This window comes from Psittacula echo, assembly GCF_963264785.1.
Source record: "Psittacula echo genome assembly, chromosome: 6".
In the NCBI taxonomy this organism is placed as follows: domain Eukaryota; kingdom Metazoa; phylum Chordata; class Aves; order Psittaciformes; family Psittacidae; genus Psittacula; species Psittacula echo.
In genome coordinates, this window is record NC_137743.1 from 17705807 (window position 1) to 17728726 (window position 22920).

The 22920-nt window shown below is 34.9% G+C and overlaps 1 protein-coding gene across 9 annotated transcripts in view; it reads right to left on the reverse strand.

Annotated features, from left to right (window-relative positions):
- CPEB3 (cytoplasmic polyadenylation element binding protein 3) overlaps positions 1-22920 on the reverse strand; it is a 92059-nt gene that overhangs the window by 37658 nt on the left and 31481 nt on the right. For 8 of the 9 annotated variants that reach the window (XM_080620313.1, XM_080620312.1, XM_080620309.1 and 5 more), the window contains exons 3-4: positions 21894-22053; positions 9758-9814 (exon numbers count right to left, since the gene is read on the reverse strand). In XM_080620313.1, coding sequence (XP_080476439.1) covers positions 9758-9814; positions 21894-22053 — 217 coding nt within the window. The remainder of the gene's footprint in view (positions 1-9757; positions 9815-21893; positions 22054-22920) is intronic. The other variant, XM_080620310.1, reaches the window with a different exon arrangement.

Consider the following 22920-nt stretch of genomic DNA (forward strand, 5'->3'; position numbering starts at 1 on the left):
TAAAACAATCCTCCTCCTTTATAGTCACTGCTAAAGCCATATGACTTATTATGAAGGCAAAGAATCACTGTCAGGCATCACATAGTAAGTCCTTGTCTTGATGACTGCCCATATACCAAAACACAAGCATGTATCAAGGTATAGCTATCAGCATGTTTTCAGAGTAATTTATTTGAAGGAGGTCTCTCAAACAGAATGCTACCAATCTAAAAATCAAATATAGATGCATTACTTCAGTATGAAGATGACTTCTATGTTTCTGTTTAAGAAAAGGAAACTATATGCTGAATGTAAACATTCAGGTCTGAACAAGAGAACAGTACATGTTGGCAGAAATCTACCACAGCCTTCTGTATATTTTAGAATAAACTTTTGCCACTGATGTATTATAACACCTCTATATGTTATACTGCACTGTATAATATTACTTTTACCTTATTTATGCACTCACACACATAATCTTTATGTTCATAAAAGAAGTTTTACTGAAGGTATATTTACAAGTGCCTGTAAATTCTAGAGGGAAAATATTGCAATCCACTTAAGCAGGAAAACAGCCTAGTCACAGCTTTTCCTGATTTAAAATGACATCACATTTAAACACCAAAAGAACGTCATTTTCACAGAAAACGATCTCCTGAAATGTTTAGAAACCTAACATAAAAGTGATTCCTTCCTATACCTCACAGGGCATGATGGTATTAATGAAAACATAAGCTGCTGTAAGAAGTGATATGCACATTTTCCCATGTAAGCTGTGAAATTGCTGCAAGCAGGCACTGATCAGTTGTGCAACTCCCAGGAGGATCACCACCCTGTTAGTGTTTCTCCATCCCTTTGCAACTTTCTTTAACTGACAGGTAGAAAGTTACATAACCAATGTCCCAGATTGCATGTACTCAAATACAAAGGAACAATACACTCTTTTCTACCCTCTGATAACTCTCCCAAAACTATTAACTCATTTCATCCCAGAGACTGAGTTAATTTTTATAAACAAGAAAAAAGCCTCCCCAAGCCCCAAATCTTGCAATGCAATTAAGTAAATTTAGTGCTAATGTTACTGGAATTTCCAAAAGCCTGCAGCTAAGATTACCCATTTCTGCAGTAAATCAAAACACACTGAACTGCAATGCTCATATTTTAACTGTCTCAAAGTTATATGAAACTGATGAAATTTTTCTTTTCCTTTTTTTTTTTTTCTTTTTATATTGCTTTATTATAATATGGGATTGGATTTGCCCATTGTATATGAGTCAAATAGCATTTCAAGGTAATATTAAATTTGTTTCCACATCACAGCTAAAAGTGAATCTGATCAGGGAATTTCAAATACAGAAATAAGGGACACCACTTATTTGTATTATCACATTTTATGGAAGGCTTAATAGAAAGCATTTTGAAATTTTTAAAAACATTCTTTCTTCACTGATAGTACTTATCTTGTTCACACAATAATGTGTCCACAATATCAAATACACACATTTCAAGGAAATCTTAAAGACATATCTTAAATTGACTTAAAATAGCATTAGATTTGCAATTTTGGAGCTAGAACGGCTAAAGGAAAGTTTGTTTGACAAGACTGAGAACCGCCTTGATTTATGAGGTACCAGAATCCTATTTCTAACTTGGAAACCTCATTTGCAATCCTGAAGCAATCGGCAGTTCAGAACAATACTTGCTTTAGGACACTGAGTTGTCCAATTATTTCCTAAGATCAAAAAGGAAAAATACGTCAAGCTTTTTCTTTTGAATACTGGGTCTCTGAAATTCCTAAGAGATTTGGAAGTTTACAAGTGAATTGCAATGCCAGTGAAAATGAATTAATGAACGGAGAGGTGATAAAATCAAATATAACTATGCAATGTATCTTTGCTGTAACAGTATTTCTGTAGCACACACCTTGAACTCATTGAAGAACTCTTTTTGCTAAAGTAATGAAAAGCAAATTACCAGAATAAACTAGGAACTCTTTTTATATCATTCAATTACATTGACTGAGACCAGGTATTCATGTGCATACAGCAAGAAACACAAATGCAATAACTGCATGCAACATAATCAGAATTTTTATCAACTGATTTGAAGATTTCCTTCGGGTCATAACAAAATTTTGAGATGAGACATAGGAATATTGTATCTTTGTAAAGTACTTGACTGCTTTTAAACTTTGGGCCACATATTCAATTAGGAAACATATTAGGAATATGTTAGGAAACATTCTTTACTTTGTTCATTTCAGTCAATTCATTTGCTATAATGTACATAAAGTTTATTTACATCTTTATGATTTTAAAAGTATCTGCCATTCACCAAGTTGTCTTACAGTACTCATGTGGAAGAATTATAATTGCAATTCCAGCAGAACAAATCAAAAGGTTTATCTTTGATCACACTGTCAGTCCATGCTACCCTGTCTAAATGGTCAAGGTTATCTGACAAACTGTCAAAACTTGGTGGGGGTGAGAAAAAACACTGAATAACAACTAGGTAAAGAAAATTTTCTTTACAAAGTGGCTTTTTGTAGTTGGAGGTATATGAAAGGAAGTAGCTAAAGCAGAAGCAGTTTGAGTAACTTAATTTGTAGCAGTCAACCTAAAAATTATGTGCACATGACAATAAATCCAACATTTTTACTAATTAAACTAGGAATCAAGCTTGACAAGAACTGTTTGCATACAAACATGAGGCCAATGTTTTGACCAGCATGAATTTACTGCATATAAAACACTATTTATTGAATAATAATTTCTGGATTTATCTACATAAGAGACAGGCTGATAAATGAACATGATATGCTAAAACTCATTAAGTCATGTGCATACAAGTATGGGGAAAATTAAGACCTACATTTGAGAGAATAAAGAATTAAACTTGGTTCACTATATTAACTTTTGGGTTCCTTGCCATGGTATGTATGTGCCGAGATTTATGTACACAGAAATCCATTTGCTTCTGAAGAAAGTTTTCTATATATTATTCAACTGTTTGCAGAAAACTAACCCCTCTTTTTCAGGGTGTAAAAATAATTTTATTATTTTATTTTAAAATAATAATAATATATAATTCTAAAATAATTTTATTTTAAAATAATTTTATTATTTTATTTTATTATTTAATTTTATTATTTTTACTTCATGTTTCAGCTTTTGAGATTTGAGGGGCTCTTTTTCATGATGAGCAGTGCAATAGAATAGCTTAAGAAAATGCTCTTTCTTACCCATTTTCTGCAGCTAGAAAAACTGTCCACAAAGAACAAGACTTCTATTCTCCACTCTTTTTAAAGAGGTCTTTGAAAGAAAACATATAATCCAATAATTTGGATTGGGATGAATTATTGCTCATCTAAGAGTGGCTGAAAAGGTGGTTCTCAATTTCCACTGATTGATGGGCCCTGTGATAACCTGGTGATATTAGCCTCAACAGTCCCTTCTGGTTCACCTTTTTTTCAATGCTAGCAATGCATTACAACAATCCCCCTGATAACATATGCTGACATACATATACAAGTGAACCTCATCATCAGAAAAATCTACATGCAAGCTGTATGCAGTTAAGGCGCACACACTGGACCTCAAAACACTTGATCAAACATGTGAATTGCATTCAATACTCAAAACTATTGCTTAAACACCTTAGGCCTTCCTTCCTTGGGCATACTGAGCACACAAGCATCTGTGCAGGAGGGAAGGCTTGTCTATTTCCATTTTTATGTTTTAGTCTAAAAAATAGTTAAAGATAACAGATTTCTAACAGCCAGGTAGATAGGAACTACCTTAATATTGCTTCCTATCTACCAAACCTAATTCTGGACTGCTGTCTCATCTCTTCCAGCATCATATATAATGCTTGTGGAACAGCCTGGCAAATCTTGTTCTTAAAATTCTGCAGAAACAGATGGCACTCAGCCACAATAGAGAGCATCACATAGACGAAAGGAAGGCACATTCACTGGTGAGGTTATGAGGCAGAAAAAGTGGTGGCAAAAAAAACCCCATAAACAAAACCAACAAACAAGAAGGTAATACAAAGATTAAAAGGAAGACAATTTAAGAAATCTTCCTCTGCTAGGAAAAGACTTCAGCAGTGACTGATAAGAGATACTGTTACTTAAGGTAACAGTCAGAGCTTACCTCAGAAAGTGCAGGCACTTGCATAAAAAAACTGAAGGGAGGAAAAAGCATGTTTTATTGCCCCTCTGCCCTCCTCCCTGCCCCCATTTATTTTAATTGAACAGGTATAGAAGGGACTCAGTGATATCAGCTAGCCTGCTTCACAGTTCCCAAGGCAGCATCAATCCTAATTGCTTGTATAGCTGGCTCTGAAAAACTTAACAAGGTTATGTGTGAAGTGACAGTTCACACATGCTGAGACTCTCATGAACACAGCTGCCTTAGCTATGTCATGCTTTGTATCATTTTTTCCCTCCAGTTAAATACTCTGATCTCTTCACAATTAAATTAGGTGTAGTTTTGAAAGCCTTATTAGCTCTCTCAGTGCCTTTTATTCCTTTCTGTTACTCCTTATATATTAATAAGCTAGTAATACATTAACAAAAGAACTTGGGAATTGGGCTAAAGAGCTCAGCAAATTTCTATAGGCAGTTACCAAACTATTAGAAGATACTGATGCCTCTTTAAATTTAGCCACTCCTTTTCCCAGAATATTACCACTTTTATTTGCTTTTATTAGCTATTAAACTGTCAGCCCAAGATTTTGCAAGACAAAAATAATTTAATAAACCTTCTATTTGGAGCAGTTCATTTCAAGGTATAACAATAGCACTGGCAAAAACTTAACTATAAAATGCTACTTCAGCAGCTTCATTATATCTAAACACTGTATGTGTTTGAAAGCAATACATCAGAATATAGGAAGAGCCAAGCACAACCACTCTTAAGAAGACAAGGCAATTTTAAGACAAACAGAAGCATGAAAATAAAAAATTAAATTGTTTTGCTGCCACTACCTTTTCCATCATGGCATAATGACTTCCCCACGTAATTATTACCTCTATTACTAAAACATAGTAATGTTTTAGTATTTTGGTTTGAAAAAATGTCTACACAAACATCTAACAAGGTGCCCCAAACCCTTGTATTAATGTATTTTTCAAATTATTTTACCCAGAACAAACAGAACTAAATCAAAAGGAGCATGACCAGCAGGTCGAAGGAGGTGATCCTGCCCCTCTACTCTGCTCTTGTGAGACCTCACTTGGAGTCTTGTGTGCAGTTCTGGTGTCCTCAACATAAAAAGGACATGGAACTGTTGGAACAAGTCCAGAGGAGGGCCACGAGGATGATCAGGGGACTGGAGCACCTCCCGTATGAAGACAGGCTGAGAAAGTTGGGGCTGTTCAGCCTGGAGAAGAGAAGGCTGCGTGGAGACCTCATAGCAGCCTTCCAGTATCTGAAGGGGGCCTACAAGGATGCTGGGGAGGGACTCTTCATTAGGGACTGTAGTGATAGGACAAGGGTAACAGGTTCAAACTTAAACAGGGGAAGTTTAAATTGGATATAGGGAAGAAGTTCTTTACTGTGAGGGTGGTGAGGCACTGGAATGGGTTGCCCAGGGAGGTTGTGAATGCTTCATCCTTGGTGGTGTTCAAGGCCAGGTTGGATGAGGTCTTGGGTGACATGGTTTAGTGAGAGGTGTCCCTGCCCATGGCAGAGGGGTTGGAACTAGATGATCTTAAGGTCCTTTCCAACCCTAATTATTCTATGATACTAATGAAAAGATGAAAAGACAGTCAGATGGCGAGCAAATAGTACCAGACCTCCCAGATGACACATTTTCACATGAGACAAGAATGAACATTGGAAGTAGATGGAACATTTGAAGCCAAACAGCAGTGCAAAATCACAGTACAGAGAAGCTTTAGGAAAAACAAAACTCCAGCATTTCACAAAGGGGTTTTTTTTTTTCTCATTTCTTGGTTTAACTACCTTTAGAATAAAATATTTTTTACACAAGTTTGGTTTACAATCCCAGCACTACAGTTCAGCACTTTCTTAGAGAGATCACACACCCTGGTTTATTTCCTATTTTTTCACCTGCTATAATTCTCTCCCACTGAAGTTTATAATTGATTTTCTGGAGTTCACAAGAAGCATTAACAATAACTCACTACCTAGCACATATGTCACTGTCTACATGCTGATCATTTCATCTGCTTCATATAACTAATTAAAAAGGAGCGCATACTAACTCAAGAGAACCTTCAGTGTTCCCCAAATAGAAGCAATAGCTGTAAGAATATGACTGCAAATACAAGTCAATACTAGCAAGACAAAAGGATGTACAACACCTTTGCATTAATTTTGGCAAGCAAATTATTTTATTTTCAGGTTTTGCTTAGTACTGTGAATATAACTCCTAATTTGTACTGCAAACCTCTACTAAAAGCATCATCAATAGCTGGCTTCTCTTTAAGTTTAGACCTGAATTTACATAAACAAAATCAATAGTTCAATTTATGCCACATTTCCCTAGAAATTACAGCCTCAATTGTGTTTAATAAGGTGCTGTAGATTAAGATTTATAAAAATTCTTCTACTGTTTAGCTCAGTATGAATAGCATTATTAAAAAGTTAAACTGATGGTGATTGAACACGCTATTTCAAGTAGAGAAATTTCTATTAGAGGTAATACAGACAAAAGCTATAGCTTTTTCCCTTTGCACACTGTTTCAAATTTAAGTATCTGCATCTTCCTTCTGCTTAAATGCTCTTTAGGATTATGCTCAGATCTCTCTGAATATTATAATATTGCATTCCTCAGTAGAAGCCTAATTCTGATAGAGAACTTCAAGTGCCTCTATAATAAAAACATGCTTATGCACATGTGCAACAGTTTGCATACGTACACAAGCATAATGCCATTAACGGCAAGAAGAGATTCATCATAATTACGCATTTTAAAGTAATCTCCTCTACCTCACTAATTTTATTATTTCAGAAGTCAGTGCTTTGAGATGGTGATGATTTACAGCTTTGCACAATAATGAACAAAATGGTGGTGGTATGCTCCACATTAAGCCCTGCCAACTAAGCAACAGCTTCCAAACCAAACAATCCCCTTCAACTTTTATTGACTGTAGCTCAATGAATGTCAGGAAACTTGCCAGTTTCAAAAGGCTATAATCAGTAAATAAGAATACCAGCTGAAATATAGGTGAAAGTGTTGCCATAAAGGATGAGACATAGCTAGAGATGAACACGCCTCAGAAATCATCCCCTCTCCCTACAACACATGTAGTAAAGTTTTGCGTTGCTATTGGCTTGAGCCTATGTTGCCTTCCAGCTCCAAAAATCTGTATACATTGTTAGCAAGAAACTAAGCTTTAAGTAATAAATCTTAAAGATTATTACAGTGCCTTTGCAGGAAAGGAGAAAAATGCTTATGTAGCAATGACTATAAATAGAATGCAAAGGCTGTATTTGCAAATTCAGCAGTGTTTGATTTCACAGAAATTATATATAGATGTAACAAGTATTATGATTTAAAGAAGTTAAGTTCTTCAAATTGTTAAAAAAAATGACTGGGATGAATTATCTTTGTTAAATCTTATTTTTGTTTTGTATTTTTAAAACCAAATCACAACCATTCCAGCACAGGAAAGAATATTTCTTCTTGGACTAACTTTCCTTAGTGTATTTCCTTGTGACAAAGGTAATGGATCACACGGGAATTACATAGTTCTAAATTCCTCAGTTTTAGGCATACAAAAGAGGATTTAAATCACAGAGAGTAATTTTTAAGCTTATGTACTTGAATACTTGCTTTAACTCTCAAATCTTCAAAGATTTAAGAGCAAAATCCAACATGTTTCACAGTATAACAATTCTAGCTTCTGGGCTCTTAGTAATGGCCAAAAATGGTGTGGCTTCATCTAGCCACATCTTCACCATAGATGGAGGGAATAAGAGATGCAAGAAAGGGAAAATACATGGGAACTTATCCAAGACTTTTGGTTTATGCTGAATTTCATTCAAAAGAAAAATAAGTACTATATTCTGCTTATGCCCCTCATACAGCTATACTAGTATCTTAATCATGACCAGGACTATAAGTGCAAAGGATCATTATTTTTCATAAACAACTGGATTACATAACTGTGCAAAAATTTCAAAGGAATTAGGAAGAAATATCTTCTGGGATTTTATTTCCATTAAAAAGGCAACATTATTTTTTTTTCCCCCTTAGGTTTATCTAGCAGCAACAGCAACCACAATAGAATATATTCATCCATTTAGGACAAAAGTGAGTTGTCCCCAAATGAAACAACTCTGATTTGATATAGTGCAGTACACATATGGAGCATTGCTTTTTGGACCACTTTTTCATTTCTGTCTTTCAAAAATCTTGGTAAGACTTTGTAAGAAGTACTCCTGTATCCTCCATAGTAACTGTCAATTTTTAAAAATAACTCAAAATTCAATCATAATTTCCAACCTTCACAATCATATTACTGTTACAATCAGCTTATTGAATTCCCCAGCTTAGAACAACAAACACATTCAGAGGCCAGAATACATGTCAAACAGCAAGTGACTGTACTGTGTAGATCTTATTTACACACACGCACACTCACATGAACACATAAAGTCGTTAATTGAAAGGAACACTTCTCCCAGTTGATTACTTATTTCCCATAATCTCATGCCCATAAGAAAATGGGGTACATATGCTTTACTGTCACAACAGAAACTGCAAAATATCTCCTCATTATTAAGTGTATAACTATGAAAAAGAGCACAAGCAAAGTCTCATAGGTTCCAAAAGCTGGCATCTAAAGCCAGATCTTAAAACCCTTGCATCTTGCCTATTACAAGGTTTCAGATCTTCATATTTATAAATTATCTTTTAATTCTGTTTGGTACTACACAAAAGAAGGTAGTTTTCAACTATATGCAGTATCATTTATATAAACGGTGCAAAGGCAAAAAAAAAAAGAGGTTAGACAATTAATCCTAACACCTCTGATACAACACTGCAAGCAAAACCAGACATTTCAAAATAGTTAGCATTTTTTAGGATTAGATGGACAAAAACAATGCTTTGATTTGCAGAGTTCACTTCTACATTATGCTGGTGATGCCTAACACCCACTCCCGCCCTCTACATGCTACAAGGCTGTCTCTAGATCTTTCAGAACCATTCTGGCAGGTTTTCTGAATCTGCATGTTCATGGCTGGATTTTTCATTTATTTTCCAACACAAACAAAAGCAATAATCTTTCAGTGAAATTCAGCCCCACACTTTTTTTCTCATTATTTAGATGTCTAAACATTCTGCCCAGTGGTGTCTACATAACGTTTTAGGGAAACCAACAAAGTAAACTCCATCAGTCAGTGTAATTGTATGCAAAACTTGTAACAACTCATCCCATCAAGAAGAAATACATCTGGAGAGATATAAAAAAATCAAAATTACAGATTTAACACACATACATGCCCACAAAAGAGGGAACAGAGACTGCTTTGCAATGTTATCTATAGCAAGCATTATGAAAATTCCATTGGAATGCAAAACTATTATAAAGTTGATATAAAGAATTACCAAAGCTACGAATAAAATCAAAGATGCTTGATTTATGAAAACAATTTTGAGAATGTACATAAACTTCTATGCAAATATTACTACATATTTATGTTGACTGCACGGCTACATAATAAGTCTAAAATAATATTCAACATTACAATATTAGTCATTAGATATTAATATCAGTCATTAGATATTAACTACTTACTATTAAGAGCCATGATATTGTCTGTTCCTGGATGATGGAAGTTTATTCCCATACGCCCTGCAATGTAAATAAAAGGTATTTTTCAATGTTTTTCTTTCAAAACTGAAATTCAATAATATGAAAAACTGCTAAAAGGGATGAATAATCAAGATAGCTCAATCTTCCATCTACCAAAGACAACCTTCCAAGAATACACATTTACAATATTTAACACTGCAGTACCTTTATTATTATGTACTTAAGATATTGAAAATCACAAAATGAACTACGAAAATGATTTTTTTTTTTTTTTTTAATACAACCCTTTGCTTTGTACTAGGAAAGTATTATGCTTACCCTTTCAAAACAAGGCCTCAAAGTTCAACCTTGCTGCAGTTATGCCAGTTATAGTACACTTCAAATAACAAATACAGTATTTCAAAACCTCCACTTAATTGGTAAAAATAAATCAGTGTTTTCCATACTACCTGTGATACCAGGAGCTCCCAAGTTAATGGATCACTGGAGACAGAGTGCTTACACTGGTTTTGTATTATTTCCCTAAGAATGTGCTATTGCTTACTATTTGAGGTAAGACATTGGGTTGGAGGGACCATTGTCATGGAGTACATTCATATGTACTATGAAAAATACTGATTCTTGACCCATAATACGGGACTATCATATACAGAAGGTCCACCATGACATCCAAATAAATTCTGCCGGTGCCAGTTTCCAGGAAGCTGGAGAGATGCAAAATAGTACTTATTTTCTCAGGTGAGATCTAACAATGGAAAAGATGGCTTAACAAGATCTCTGATGACTTCAGGAACTGGAAGTAGGAACAAATTCACACATGGTTACTTTGTTTCAAGGAAGACGGTCCCCAGAAATCTACTTTTACCATCAAGCCAAGAAATGGGCCAACTGTATTAACTGTTCAGATTAGTTTTAGATACTATTTAACTGAGCTGAACTATTCAAAACTTCACCTAAAGAAACTTTGTAACAGGACTTTAAGTAAACCACCCTCACCCCTCTGTAAACCGATCTGAAGTCTTTAACTGGTGTTAGTCCTTGTTTTGAAAAAGATACAGAAGGATCATTATAGCCACATAAAAATTATTTCAATTAAGTAGCATAAGTAACTTCAGTTACTTACAAATGTTGTAATCCATTTCATATGCTGTCTGTATCTCTAGATTTGTGGCTAAATTTGGGAGCTAAGGAAGAAGGCAGTTTACATTGGCACTCAAATATGGGAGCTCAAGACCCACAAACAATACTGAAGAACCAATATACAAGTGAAGTTCCTGTACTTCTGCAAAACCCAGTTTTAGCAAAAAAACTTCTGGAAAGCAGAACTAAAGCAAATCTTCTCAAATTAGTTCCTATCAATAAGTGAAAGCCTTCTATTCCCAGTCACAGAGACTGCTGTGTTAATATTCTTTCTGAACACATTCAACATGAAGTTTCAGTACAATTGTGGAACTAAGTCACAAGCAGTTTAAGAAAAACAAATATGCATTTTCTTCACATTATAATTTTCTCATTCTTTTAGAAAAAAGTCCCACCACAATAAGACTATGAAGCAAACAGCACCTCCAGAAAGAAGTGGTGGCAGAAGGAAGGTAAATAAAACCTCAATTGTTACTTTCCAATTCCTTGAACAGAGCTTTTTAAAGACATCTTCATTAACTACTTCAGATTTCCTAATGACAGACAAAATTCTCCTATACACATTTTCACATTAATCTGGCAGAAACATTAAAGCTGCTATTATTTCAGTTTATATAAGCTTGTGCTAAAATATTTCCAAAATCTTGCCATATGGACATTAATTTCCTTTTCCTTAATAGCATATTAATAAGCATAAGGTTCCAGGCATTACTTGTAAAGAGAAAAGGTGTATATATAATAATCTATACTTGTAACTTATACTTGTAAAAGGAAAAAAAGGAACTTCCATAAAAAAAAAAGAGTAAAATTTGAATGCCTAATGCTTGGATGGGCTCTTCTATTTTCCTTTGCTGAAGCTGAAATTCTGCTGTTTTGACCAGCTTCAGAAATAGAATCATATCTGTGACATCTGGGTTTGGTTTTTTATCTCCCTCCAGGCTGTCACTGGACCAGGTGCTGCTTGTGTGACATTTTGTCACCTGCCCTTGGCCTGCTATTTTTAAACAGTTCTTGTCAGCTATCTTTTAAGAGGAGCAGAAAATACAGAGCAGCACAAGCAGAAGGACATGTTGTCACACTGAGCTAAGCAACAGTGTGGGATAATTCTGTGCATCTTCAGAGGTTCCCCAAAGCAATTACATAGAAACAAATTAATGGGATGCTTTCAAAACACACCTGCATTAAAAGCATTCAAAACAGACTGGTAATGCACCAATCATAAGACATTTAGTTACCAATAATTACATAGCCTTTCATATTAACTACATTTTAATATCTTGCTGTTTGAAGCAAATTCTTTCATTGAAAAAGAGGTCATATGCAGATTACAGAAGTGCATAATTATCTAAGGAACAACAAGAGAGCACAAAAAGGAAACTATGAGTTTATCCATTTAGAGTTGCAATGTAAAACTGTGAAATGTAATTAAGAATATGAACTTTCAAGGACATATTTGGGTTAAAAACAGCAATTATTATCAGAAAATAATTTTAAGAAAAGCGCATGTATGTTACCTGGACCTTTACAAAGTCTATATAAGCACACATTTCTAATTATAGCTCTAAAATAGAATCTCTTCTTGAAATTTCTGCTTTTTAAGAATCTTAGACACAATAAGCAGAAACACAGAGTTAGAGCACGGAAGTTATGGACTCCAGCACTTCACTGAAGTCATAAATAGGAACTCTTCCAGGAACAACATCCCAGTACTTGTATTCAGTGTACATCTGCCGTTTTCAGTTTGTTATCTTGGTTTCATAACTACCTACTGAGTATATTTTCAATTACATGCTTTGGCAACACACACTGATATTACTGCAGTTGGGCTGCAATAATAATCACTCTTTTACTTATGTCTTCTCAATTCCCAATTTAAAAAAAAAAATAAATTATTCCAGTTGTATAATTCTTGATCTTTAAATGTTTCAGAATATAAATAAGAGCTTAACGATTCTTGTATAGACCAAGCCGCTCTTTTGCATATCTTATGTCATTAAATTCCTTAAATTCTCTCTCGTAGCAGCATTTGGAGAGACTTTTCTTGCTGGACTGCCTAAGTGCTCTGCTGCATGTCCAATATCATGCTTGTCATGGCAGACAGCCTGGCTCCTTAAAGCACATGTCAAACATGTGCATCTTCTTTTCTGTATTATACTGGAAATAAAATGATGTTAAATGGAATTTAATTTCACCTCATTCATTGTAGAAGAGAGTAATGATTTTGAAACAATTCTGAAATCTTTCCAATAACTTAAGGAGGTACGCCCTTTCCACATAAGAATCTCTTTATTACATCTTTTACAAATAGATAACCTGATTTCTTTTAATTGCTTAGATTATTTCAAGTTACATGAACACTTCTGAGAAAGAATGTTATTCCAGAAACAACAAATCTGGATATCAGCACACTTCTACCACTATTCAGTTTCTTAACAATGTCTAGAGCCAGGCTTGTCTATAGTGGTCTCCCTAATCTCAACTTTAAAATCCACTATTTTTAGCAGATCTTGAACCTTATGTGCACAATCTGTTTACAACTAAATATAAAACTTATCTTTGACTTAATCCTTCTATATGTATGCTGGTATTACCATTATTTTCCCATGTCTGAAGCAAACACCAGTGATTAATCAGTTCTAGATTTATAACTAGTGTTTTCTCTTTCAGAGATTTCTCAATTAATTTACTCTTTTTATTCATTTTCTCAAATGCTCTACAGTTTGTTGAAATCAGACTTGTGAAATCCTAATCAGCTCCCAGACATGAACACTCAGTGAAGGATTTTTAAGATTACAGTTACCTATTCTCATCATTTTCATGTCACAATCAACATTCCAAGAAACAATGTTCCTTGGTTATATATTGAGTAAAACTTCTGGCACTGTTATACCTCATGCCCTTCTCCAAGACAGACCACTCACCAATTCAGCAACTGGCATTTGGCATGAGATTTGCTAGAAAATGTCTTGAACTTAGTGGGAATGAGAACTTCCTCTCACATATTCCTTAAGATCATTGTTGGTATCAATTACAAGTTATGACTACAGACTCCAGTGGCAAGGTCAAATTAAACTGCTAACAGGGCTAGATCCTTCCCTAGTAATAATACCTCCTTTATCATTCTTGTCTACCTAATTATTTCAAAGTTGGTGCCAACAAAATGCATTACAAAACAACAACAGTTATTTCCATGGATAGGTAGCAAGTGGAGTAGTGCAAAGATTAGACACACAAAAATGTGCAAATATCCAAGCAAGACCAGTATTCCCTCAAGCATCTGAAAGAAGAAGATTATTTTGACCCATACATGTTTGGGGGTCTAGTTTACAGCACAACCTAACACCTCCACACACACACCCCCATACCTTAAACCATGAGTCTTGGCTCCATGATTCACAAATGGCACAAGATTCAGGAGCATGAAGCATGTGTGTGTATATGCATGGATATCTGTATATAGGAATTTTAACCACTTTTACATGACTAGACCTCAGACCATTCTCTCTCCTATCCTTTCAAAAACAGACACCTGAAAGTGATGCTACATTAACTCAACATAAATGCCCACACATGCTTCTCAAAACATCTGAAAAGCAAGAACTGTGTAAGCAAGCGTCTGTGTAAAGAATTATAAAAATAAAAGGTAACTCCCTGAAGAACTTTGTTAGTTCCCTCCCTTCCTGCTTATTTTTAAGTCTATCTCCCATATGTTCATATCCATAATTTAAATACCTACTTGGGACTTAAATATTTTTTACACCTTACCATACTCAGCAGAATAAAAACACTATTGTTTGCCAGAAGGAAAATACGAAGCACTATTACTGTGTTTACACATATATATTTTTACTGTGCAAGCACATATTGTGACAATGTGAATAAAAGTGTATAATCATCAGCTAGAATAACAGCTGAGAGCAATAAAGTTTGCTGATACTTCTTCCTATCAGGACTAAACAAATATATGCCATCAGTAGAGAAAACAACCTATAAAACGTAACAACAAATACACTACTATGAAATGCACTCTTCATAAGTAAATTACATTGCTCCAATAAAACACAAAGTTCTTGCATATATTTGAGTAGTGCAAACATTTTCAGCTTGAAAACAGTTACATTTCCAAAATATTAGTACTTTAAATGCAACACCTGATGAACATGAAAAGAAAACTGGCTTTACTTGTAAGGGGTAGACAAGTATATGTACACATATTCCAATACTACATATAGTTCTTAATCTTTACTCAAAAGAGCAATATTGATATTCTTATTGGCCAGTTTGGGGGGAATAAACCAACCCAATATGATAAGAGTTTTTCGTTAGCAATCCATTCTAAAACATACAAACCCTCAAACAGTAGAGAAGTGAGAAGGAAAAAGTATATAAATACATGAAAAAGAAAAAAAGGAAAGAAAAAGAAGAGAAAGAAAAATTAGTATCTGTTACCACCACTCCTTAAACTAAACAAAGCAAGCACAAATTCCCCAACAATCTTGTCCAAAACAGATTCAGCAGGTCAAAGACAAGGACAAGCTGGGTGCCAGCAGCACATTAAGAAGTATGATCATACTACATGATCACAGAAGAAAGCACTTAAGAAATATGAACCATTTAATGGCCATTTTGCACTGAATTTAAAAAAAAACCAAACAAACAACAAACACACAACCCCAAAACAAAAAACTAAGGAGAATTTTCTTAAATAAGCAGAGTTTCAAACTGATAGAAAACAGAATATGTTTCCTGTAAAAGGATTAGCTTGAGTGGCCTAATTTAACACACAGAGATGTGCAAACACATCTGTCTGCTCATGCTGGCTTTCATGTGCATTTACAGAAGGGTGTCTGATGAGCACTGAGATCCTCAGAAACAGTGTCACAGTGCACTTTTTTCTAATGAGAGTGTTGCAAAAAGCTCTGACTGGGGAGCACCATTTCTAGGCCTGAGATGACAACATTTGTTCTATTTGCACGACCTTTGTGTTCAGCTGCGGACTGCAAATACAAATACAACCTGTTCACCTTCACTTTTCTCAGGTCACATCGCAAACCTACTGCTTTGCTTACGAAGAGTTTATGAACAATTAGAGCTGAACAAAATCTGTTGGCATGCATTGAAGTTAACTGAAGATAAAGATGAAAAAGTAAAGTTCCATTCTATATGTATTACATGTATTATATGTATCTATATGTATTATAATATTGTCTAAACTGCATACAATCTTCAAACACTGCTGTATAAACAATATACAAACATATTGTATAAACAATACAATTAAGTTAAAGGTAAAAAGGACATATTAAATTTCACTTAGTTTTCATATGACCTGATACGGTCTTTACGATAGTTAAAAAGTAGTAACCCCAGTAAACTCAGTTTCCTGCTGTGCAAATATATGGGTGTCCTTCTTATTAAGTATCGAAAATTTAGATAAAAAGCTTCCCCACAGATGCTGTTTCCACGTCTGAACTCTTGTATATTTATATTCAAAGTCTCAAACAACCTCAGAATAACAAATACTAATATAGTCAGGGAGTACGTACATTCTACTGAAATGACATAATTAACAGATATTTTATGTATTCTTCTACAGTAAAACATCCATTAGTTTTAATAAAGCCTGCTCTTGAAATTCTTGTACCTGTGTTGTCTCCAAATATTCGTACTTGAAGATGTGTCACATTGATACTTTACGAAAACCTCAGATTTTTTTGTTCGTTGGGGATTTGCACATTATGAAGTTTGTTTCAATTCTGATTTAGAATAAACCCCAAATATTAGTTACCTTCTGTAACAGTAAATTTCAAATAAATATTTCAAGGGGATGTGATTTCTCTCGTCAATTTAATTTCAATTCAGTTTCATGACATATCAGTAGCACATGTGCATAACATATGATCTAACACAGCTGAAATATTTTATTTGATTATTTAAAAATAGAAGAAAGGCAGCTGCTACTTACTACTGATCAAAATATTTTTTAGAGATCAGAATGCCTCTGTTTGTGTTGTAATGCAATACTTTGACATGGATAAACATATTGCAACACTGACATATTACACCATAGACAGGAGACACTTTGATGTAGGAAAGAAATGTTTTAGTCAGTAATAAGTAGCATGTACCCAAAGTTATTCTGATAATTCAGTTCTGCCCTACAGCATTAGGTAGAAGTAATACATACATACCAACAAGTTATAAAATACACCCTTCCCTTGCTAAAGCAAAACCCTCTCCCATGTTTTTGTAGTGTGTGATATATATTACTGGTAACTCAGAAAATAAATAGGACAGTTCAGGAAAACATCTCAGAAGACACTGCACTGTTCTGTCACACAGGCCTGGTTATGTGACAGGGAACACCGGGAAAAACCAGATACCTTGGCCATATACAGTAATTTGCCTTTAATAAGAAGTTTAACAATTCCCTTACTGCACTTTTTTCCTCCTTTTGAAAGGAGAAAAGGATTTATGAGTATTGCCTCAAGGAAAAGAAAGATGTTGAAGCTGGTTTTGATGGCAGAGAACGCAAGTAAGGAAGTCTGCCTAACTGTCTTTGGAGAAAAGAAAATGAGGCTTCCTTTTTAATGGGTTTACATTCTTTAGATCTCAAAGAATGAAAATGGCAAACAGTTTATGAAGTCACACAGTTCCCTGACTACAAGGACAGAAAGATAGAAACCTACACCAGGGTACCCCTATCTTGCAGAAAAAGATGAGAAAAAGAAATTGGTTTTAGACAAACAAAATAAGAGCTGACACTGAACAGCTTCTCCCAAGATGGCACTCAAGATAAAATGCAACATGGATGGATAAGCTGGTAATTTATCCAAGTCCAGAAGCCCCAGAGCTAGGTATCAAATCTCTCTTACTGCAAGAAACACACAAAAAAACCTAAGTGACCCTAGCTTTCCCAGTTGGAGAGCACCACTCCAGCCTGCCAATCAGACTGAGTTAACACTCACTCAATGTTAGTAATTCAATATTGCAAGACTGAGGATCAGTTAGTTTCTGCTGCACTAACAATCCATCAGCCTTTCTCTTGCTCCACACTTGAAAGTAACACCCCAAAAAAAGTTGCTTAATCACATGCCCTCTCAAGGCCAAGTGGATCATGCTTTAAAAAAAGTGACCTACTCTGGTGACCTTGAAATAAACTGAATTTCCATAGCCTTCAGGACAAAGTCTGATCACACCTCAGATTCAGAGAAAGTATGAAGCTTCAACTACTAAGAACAAGAGGATAGACTCTTGTCACCCCTGAGCTTCTTCACTACCTCCACTGAACAATGCAGAGCATGAGGAACTTATATCCCACAATCAGATGAAACACATCACAGAAACATTTTAATTTGGTCTTCACATTAGAGTATGTTACTGTTAACCCCCATACACATTCTAATTTAAAGCCCTTGTTCTACATCCAAGATAATTACTTTTTGTTTCAAATATCTGCCGAGATGTGAGTAGGCACATATGCCAAGAGGGACTATGTTCCAAGCAAAGTTTCAACCCTCAGATAAACCACCTGCAATAATTTTACTAATGAATACATATGCAACAGTACTTCTAAAAATACTCATTTGCTGAAGACTTTGTCACCAGCAGCAGGCTGAAATGATCCCAAAATAGCTGCACTGGCTTTGTAACATGCATTGGAGGCTCCAAAACATGTATAGCTTTTCTAGAATTAAATCTTCCTGTGTTCTCAAGATCAGAGGCTTTTCATACTGATCTTTTCACCCCTTTTGCTTAAAAATTTGGATAGTAAATACAAGGTCAACTGACATGCAAGTGCTGTTACCTAAAATTGTTCGACAAAACAAGACTTGTTTACCAAAAGGTGAACAATTTAAAAAGTCATTTGAAAGCCATCTCATTTTATCTGATCACTTGTTAAACCAGGACTTTTGTGGTTCTTTTACCTTCCATCTACACAATAAAAAGCTGCACAAAACCTGAGAGACGACAGTCACAGATGCCAGCAGAAGGAAGGATTTAAAGGAAAAAACCCCATACCTAGTTTACTATGAAAGACAAAGAAGGTTAAATGAAGAGGAAGTAGCTCTGAGAGTTGGTTAAGTTAGTAAGATCCCAGAAAGAGCAGCTGAAATTTTGCACAAGATGCATCCACAGAGGAATGTCTAGAAGGAACTGAAAAAAGAAAAATTAAGCTGAAGTACGTAACAATTACTTAAGAAACAAGCAAAAGCAAGCAGAGGCAATCACTTACTTTCACAAGGTGACTGCAAACTAAAACGAGCTACTACTTTAAGGAGGAGAGCCAGAGCAGAGTGGGATAAGTAAGAAAAAAGCAAGAGAGCTTAGAAGACAAGATTAAGTGAAATCTGAGGAAGGTACAGAGAAGGACAGCAGTTGAAAACCTTCTGCATCTTCAGCAGAGAAAATTGGAGGTACAGGGAAAGAGTCAAGATCAATTTTCATGGAAAAGGCAACAATAAAAATGCAAAAGAAAACAATTGGACAAGTGTATCAATGTTTGCAGAAAAAATAGGTTTTTCTGAAAAGGATTCTGTTGAAATAGTAACTCTGTTTAATACAGAGGAAGACAACACATCTTGGAAGGGAGAATTAATATCCTGGAACAGTCGCTGCTATGAATGTTGCCAGTCATGCTGCATAGTGTGAAAACAGGAGGAGAGGAAACTGCACAGCAGGTCAAGGCAAAGCTGGAGGTTAGCAAAGTAAGCTCTGTAGTCAGAGGGAGGAGGAAAAGAAAGCAAGACAGGGAATTAACTGTATCAATGGGAAAAAAAGACAGCTGGGGCAAAACAGAGAGAGGTAACTAACAGTAAACAGTATTTCTCCAACAGTTACTGGACTGGAAGCTGGAGGAGAGCTAAGTAACAAGGCCAGAAGGCCAAAACAGGTGAACAGCACTGAGTGAGAAAATGAGATAGTTAAAAAAAGCACACCTAGTAAGTGACAGAAGTGTTTGTTAGAGCAAAAATAAAGCTAACAGGTCCACTGGCAAATGGAACAAATAACTCAAACTTTCAATTAACATCCAACTCTTTGGTTTTACTTTTTGAGCACAAACAGTTCCTACTTCCCTCAAATATCCATGTAAGGTAGGCAGTTTCCTATATAAATTGTTAACCTAGTAGAGATGAAAATATTAAGTGTGTTTTGGAAAGGATACTTTTCTCAAAAATTAAGAAGATACTTTATGAAACCAAGAACTTCATTTCTACCTCATGCAAAACACCAACATTAAATAGCATTATGATCCTCAGGTGCAGCTGTGGAATATGCCACTTGCAACACTTACACAGGTTAGCTCAGCTGAGTACTGGAAAGTATTCTTGATAGAATGACCCAACAACATAGAAGAATTAAATATTTTCACCCATTATTATTTTATGTGCTAATATTCCTATTAAAAAGATAAATGGTTTTAAGGAAACAAAATTGCACTTATATGATGTTAAAGTCTTTTTCTAGAGTGCTACTTTTCTAATCCTATCTTTCTCATTTTCTCCCACATTCATGTTCATATGAAAATTCAGTCTTTAAAAAAATAGTCTCTATTTGTATATTTAAATAAATATTGATTTAAAAACATGGGAGTTTTAGCTAGAATTAATAGGTTACAATAAATGCTTAAATCTGCTTACAAGAAATTGGGATTTTTTTATTTTTTTATTTTTAAATATCAGCTATATGAAAGATATGCAGCAGAAATCTCAGTTTTGTTTTTTGTATGTTTTAGGTAAACATTATTTTGCAGAACTAAGGTCAGAATAGACATGAGACAGTATTTCTTGCCATTTCAGACATCTGAATAATGGCTAAAGACAGATGAAGGATACAGCACAGCAAATTTCAAGATAACAGTGGAGAGCACCAGCTTAAAAGCACTGAGAGCACAGAATCCAGTTTGGTATGGTTGTAGGAAAGAAAAAAAAGAAAAAAATCTGTATCCAGAAAGACAGTGAAAAAGGCACAAAACCTTAGACCAATAAAAAAATATTTTTCCACATGTAATATGTAACCAGGGAGGTGAGCAAATGATCTTAAGGTCCTTTCCAACCCTAACTATTCTATGATTCTATGACATCGGGACAGTGTGTATATAAGCATTACCATAGCCACACACAACTGGATTTCTTCTCCATCAATTCCAGTGTCCTGACTTCTCAGTGTTTCGTAATCATATCTATTTCCTTTGTATACGGCTAAGTATTAGCTACCGTCTTCAAAGTGAGCAAGAATGCATGTAAGCAAGAATGTGTACCTATTTTTAAACTTAACCAATGAAAGAATAAGAAGAGGAGTGTGCAGGTCAATCAGGAATATTCGTTCATTGAAATGTTGCCACCATTTTTCACTATTCAATATCAGCTAAGTATTAGAAATGGTTTCATCTCCGATGCCACAGCTGGTAGAACAAACGCAGTTTAGTAGCATAAATAATCAAAACTTTCCCACCATTTAACAACATCCTAATAGCTTTTGGTTCCCCTAACAATTTGAAATCCAAATTAAGATACTTAAAAAAAAAAAGGAAAAATAAAAAAAACCCACAACACGTCAACAAAACCTGAAACATCTGTAGAGAGTGACTGTTTTAGAACCCTGTATACTACCTGATGATCCAAAAATAAGAGTCACATTAACTTTGAACAAGATATTGAAGAAACAATTGGACTTCAGTTTCACTACACCTTTTCTGAACTGAGTGACTGCAGCAGGAGACCCAACTATGCAATTTGCTGATACACAAAACCAAGTTTCAGAAATTCCAGTTAGCTGTTACGATGCTTGTGCATTCACAAGAAATGTATGCAGATTTCACCTGCTCTTCCTACAGTACAGATGATTATCTTAAGATGGGAAAACAGAAGCTTTTCATAACTGACAACTCATTCATTAGCAGAAAGTTTATAGCGAAACTGAAAAGCTGATTTTTGTTTAAACACCAAGCAAGCATGGACATATGAATATTCCTAACCTGTAAAATGATTCCTCCACATTATATCAGCGAAACTCATTGGTGGGCCACTGGGAGGGTAGTGTTTACCTTTCAGAGGCTCATGATCAGTCCTTATCATATCCATTAAGGAATTTTCCAAAGAGTGCAAGTTAAAAGTGTCATAGGGCCTATTCCGGTCCTAGAAGAGAAGAAAAAGAAAAAAAAAAAAAAAAAAACAAAAAAAGAACAAAAAGAAAAATGGTTTTAGAAAAAATCATTTTCTAACACAGGCTCATTTCTTATTTTATAAAACTTCAGCATCCAATTCTACATTTCTTCTTGATAGAACTTTTTGTATTACAAAAATAATTGATAAATACAAGCCTACAGTTGTGAAACTGATATCCTTTCATTTTGCAATTTTCACCAGTACAGCTAAGCAGGAGGCTTTTTAATAGTCTTCAAAATACACATACAAACAACAGTTAATTCTAAACATTGTAATTTAATCAGGAACTTAGACATAAAGCAGTAATAATGTTTACATTTGAGAAGTTAAATTGTTTCAGAGTTCAGAGATTTCTGTTTTGCAGCTTCATCGTCTGCATCACAGGGCTACCTCCAGATCAGAGCAAAAGCAAGCAATGCTCAAGATGCCAGCAGGCACTTTTATTCCAGAAAGCACCAAGCAATTTTTCAAACATCTAAAATGAATCTCACAGAATTAAATTTTTACACCAGATGCAAAACAAAAAAAAAAGCAAGCTAGGATATGCAACACTTTCATACTAGGGCACTCAAAAACCTGAGCAAGGGTTGATTCGTAATAAATTTTCTCATTTTAAATTCACTGTAGTTCTGCTTCTAGTTTTTAAGAAAAAGCAAAACAGAAAAAGAACAAACAAAACCAACACCAACAAAACACCCTAACAGAACACAACAGAGCAAAAAAAAAACCCCAACAAACAAACAAAAAGCAACAAACCAACCTACCCACAACCAACCTTTAGCAAGCCTATGAAAATAACCAGTTTCAAAGGTCAGGAACAATATTATAGAGGGAGTA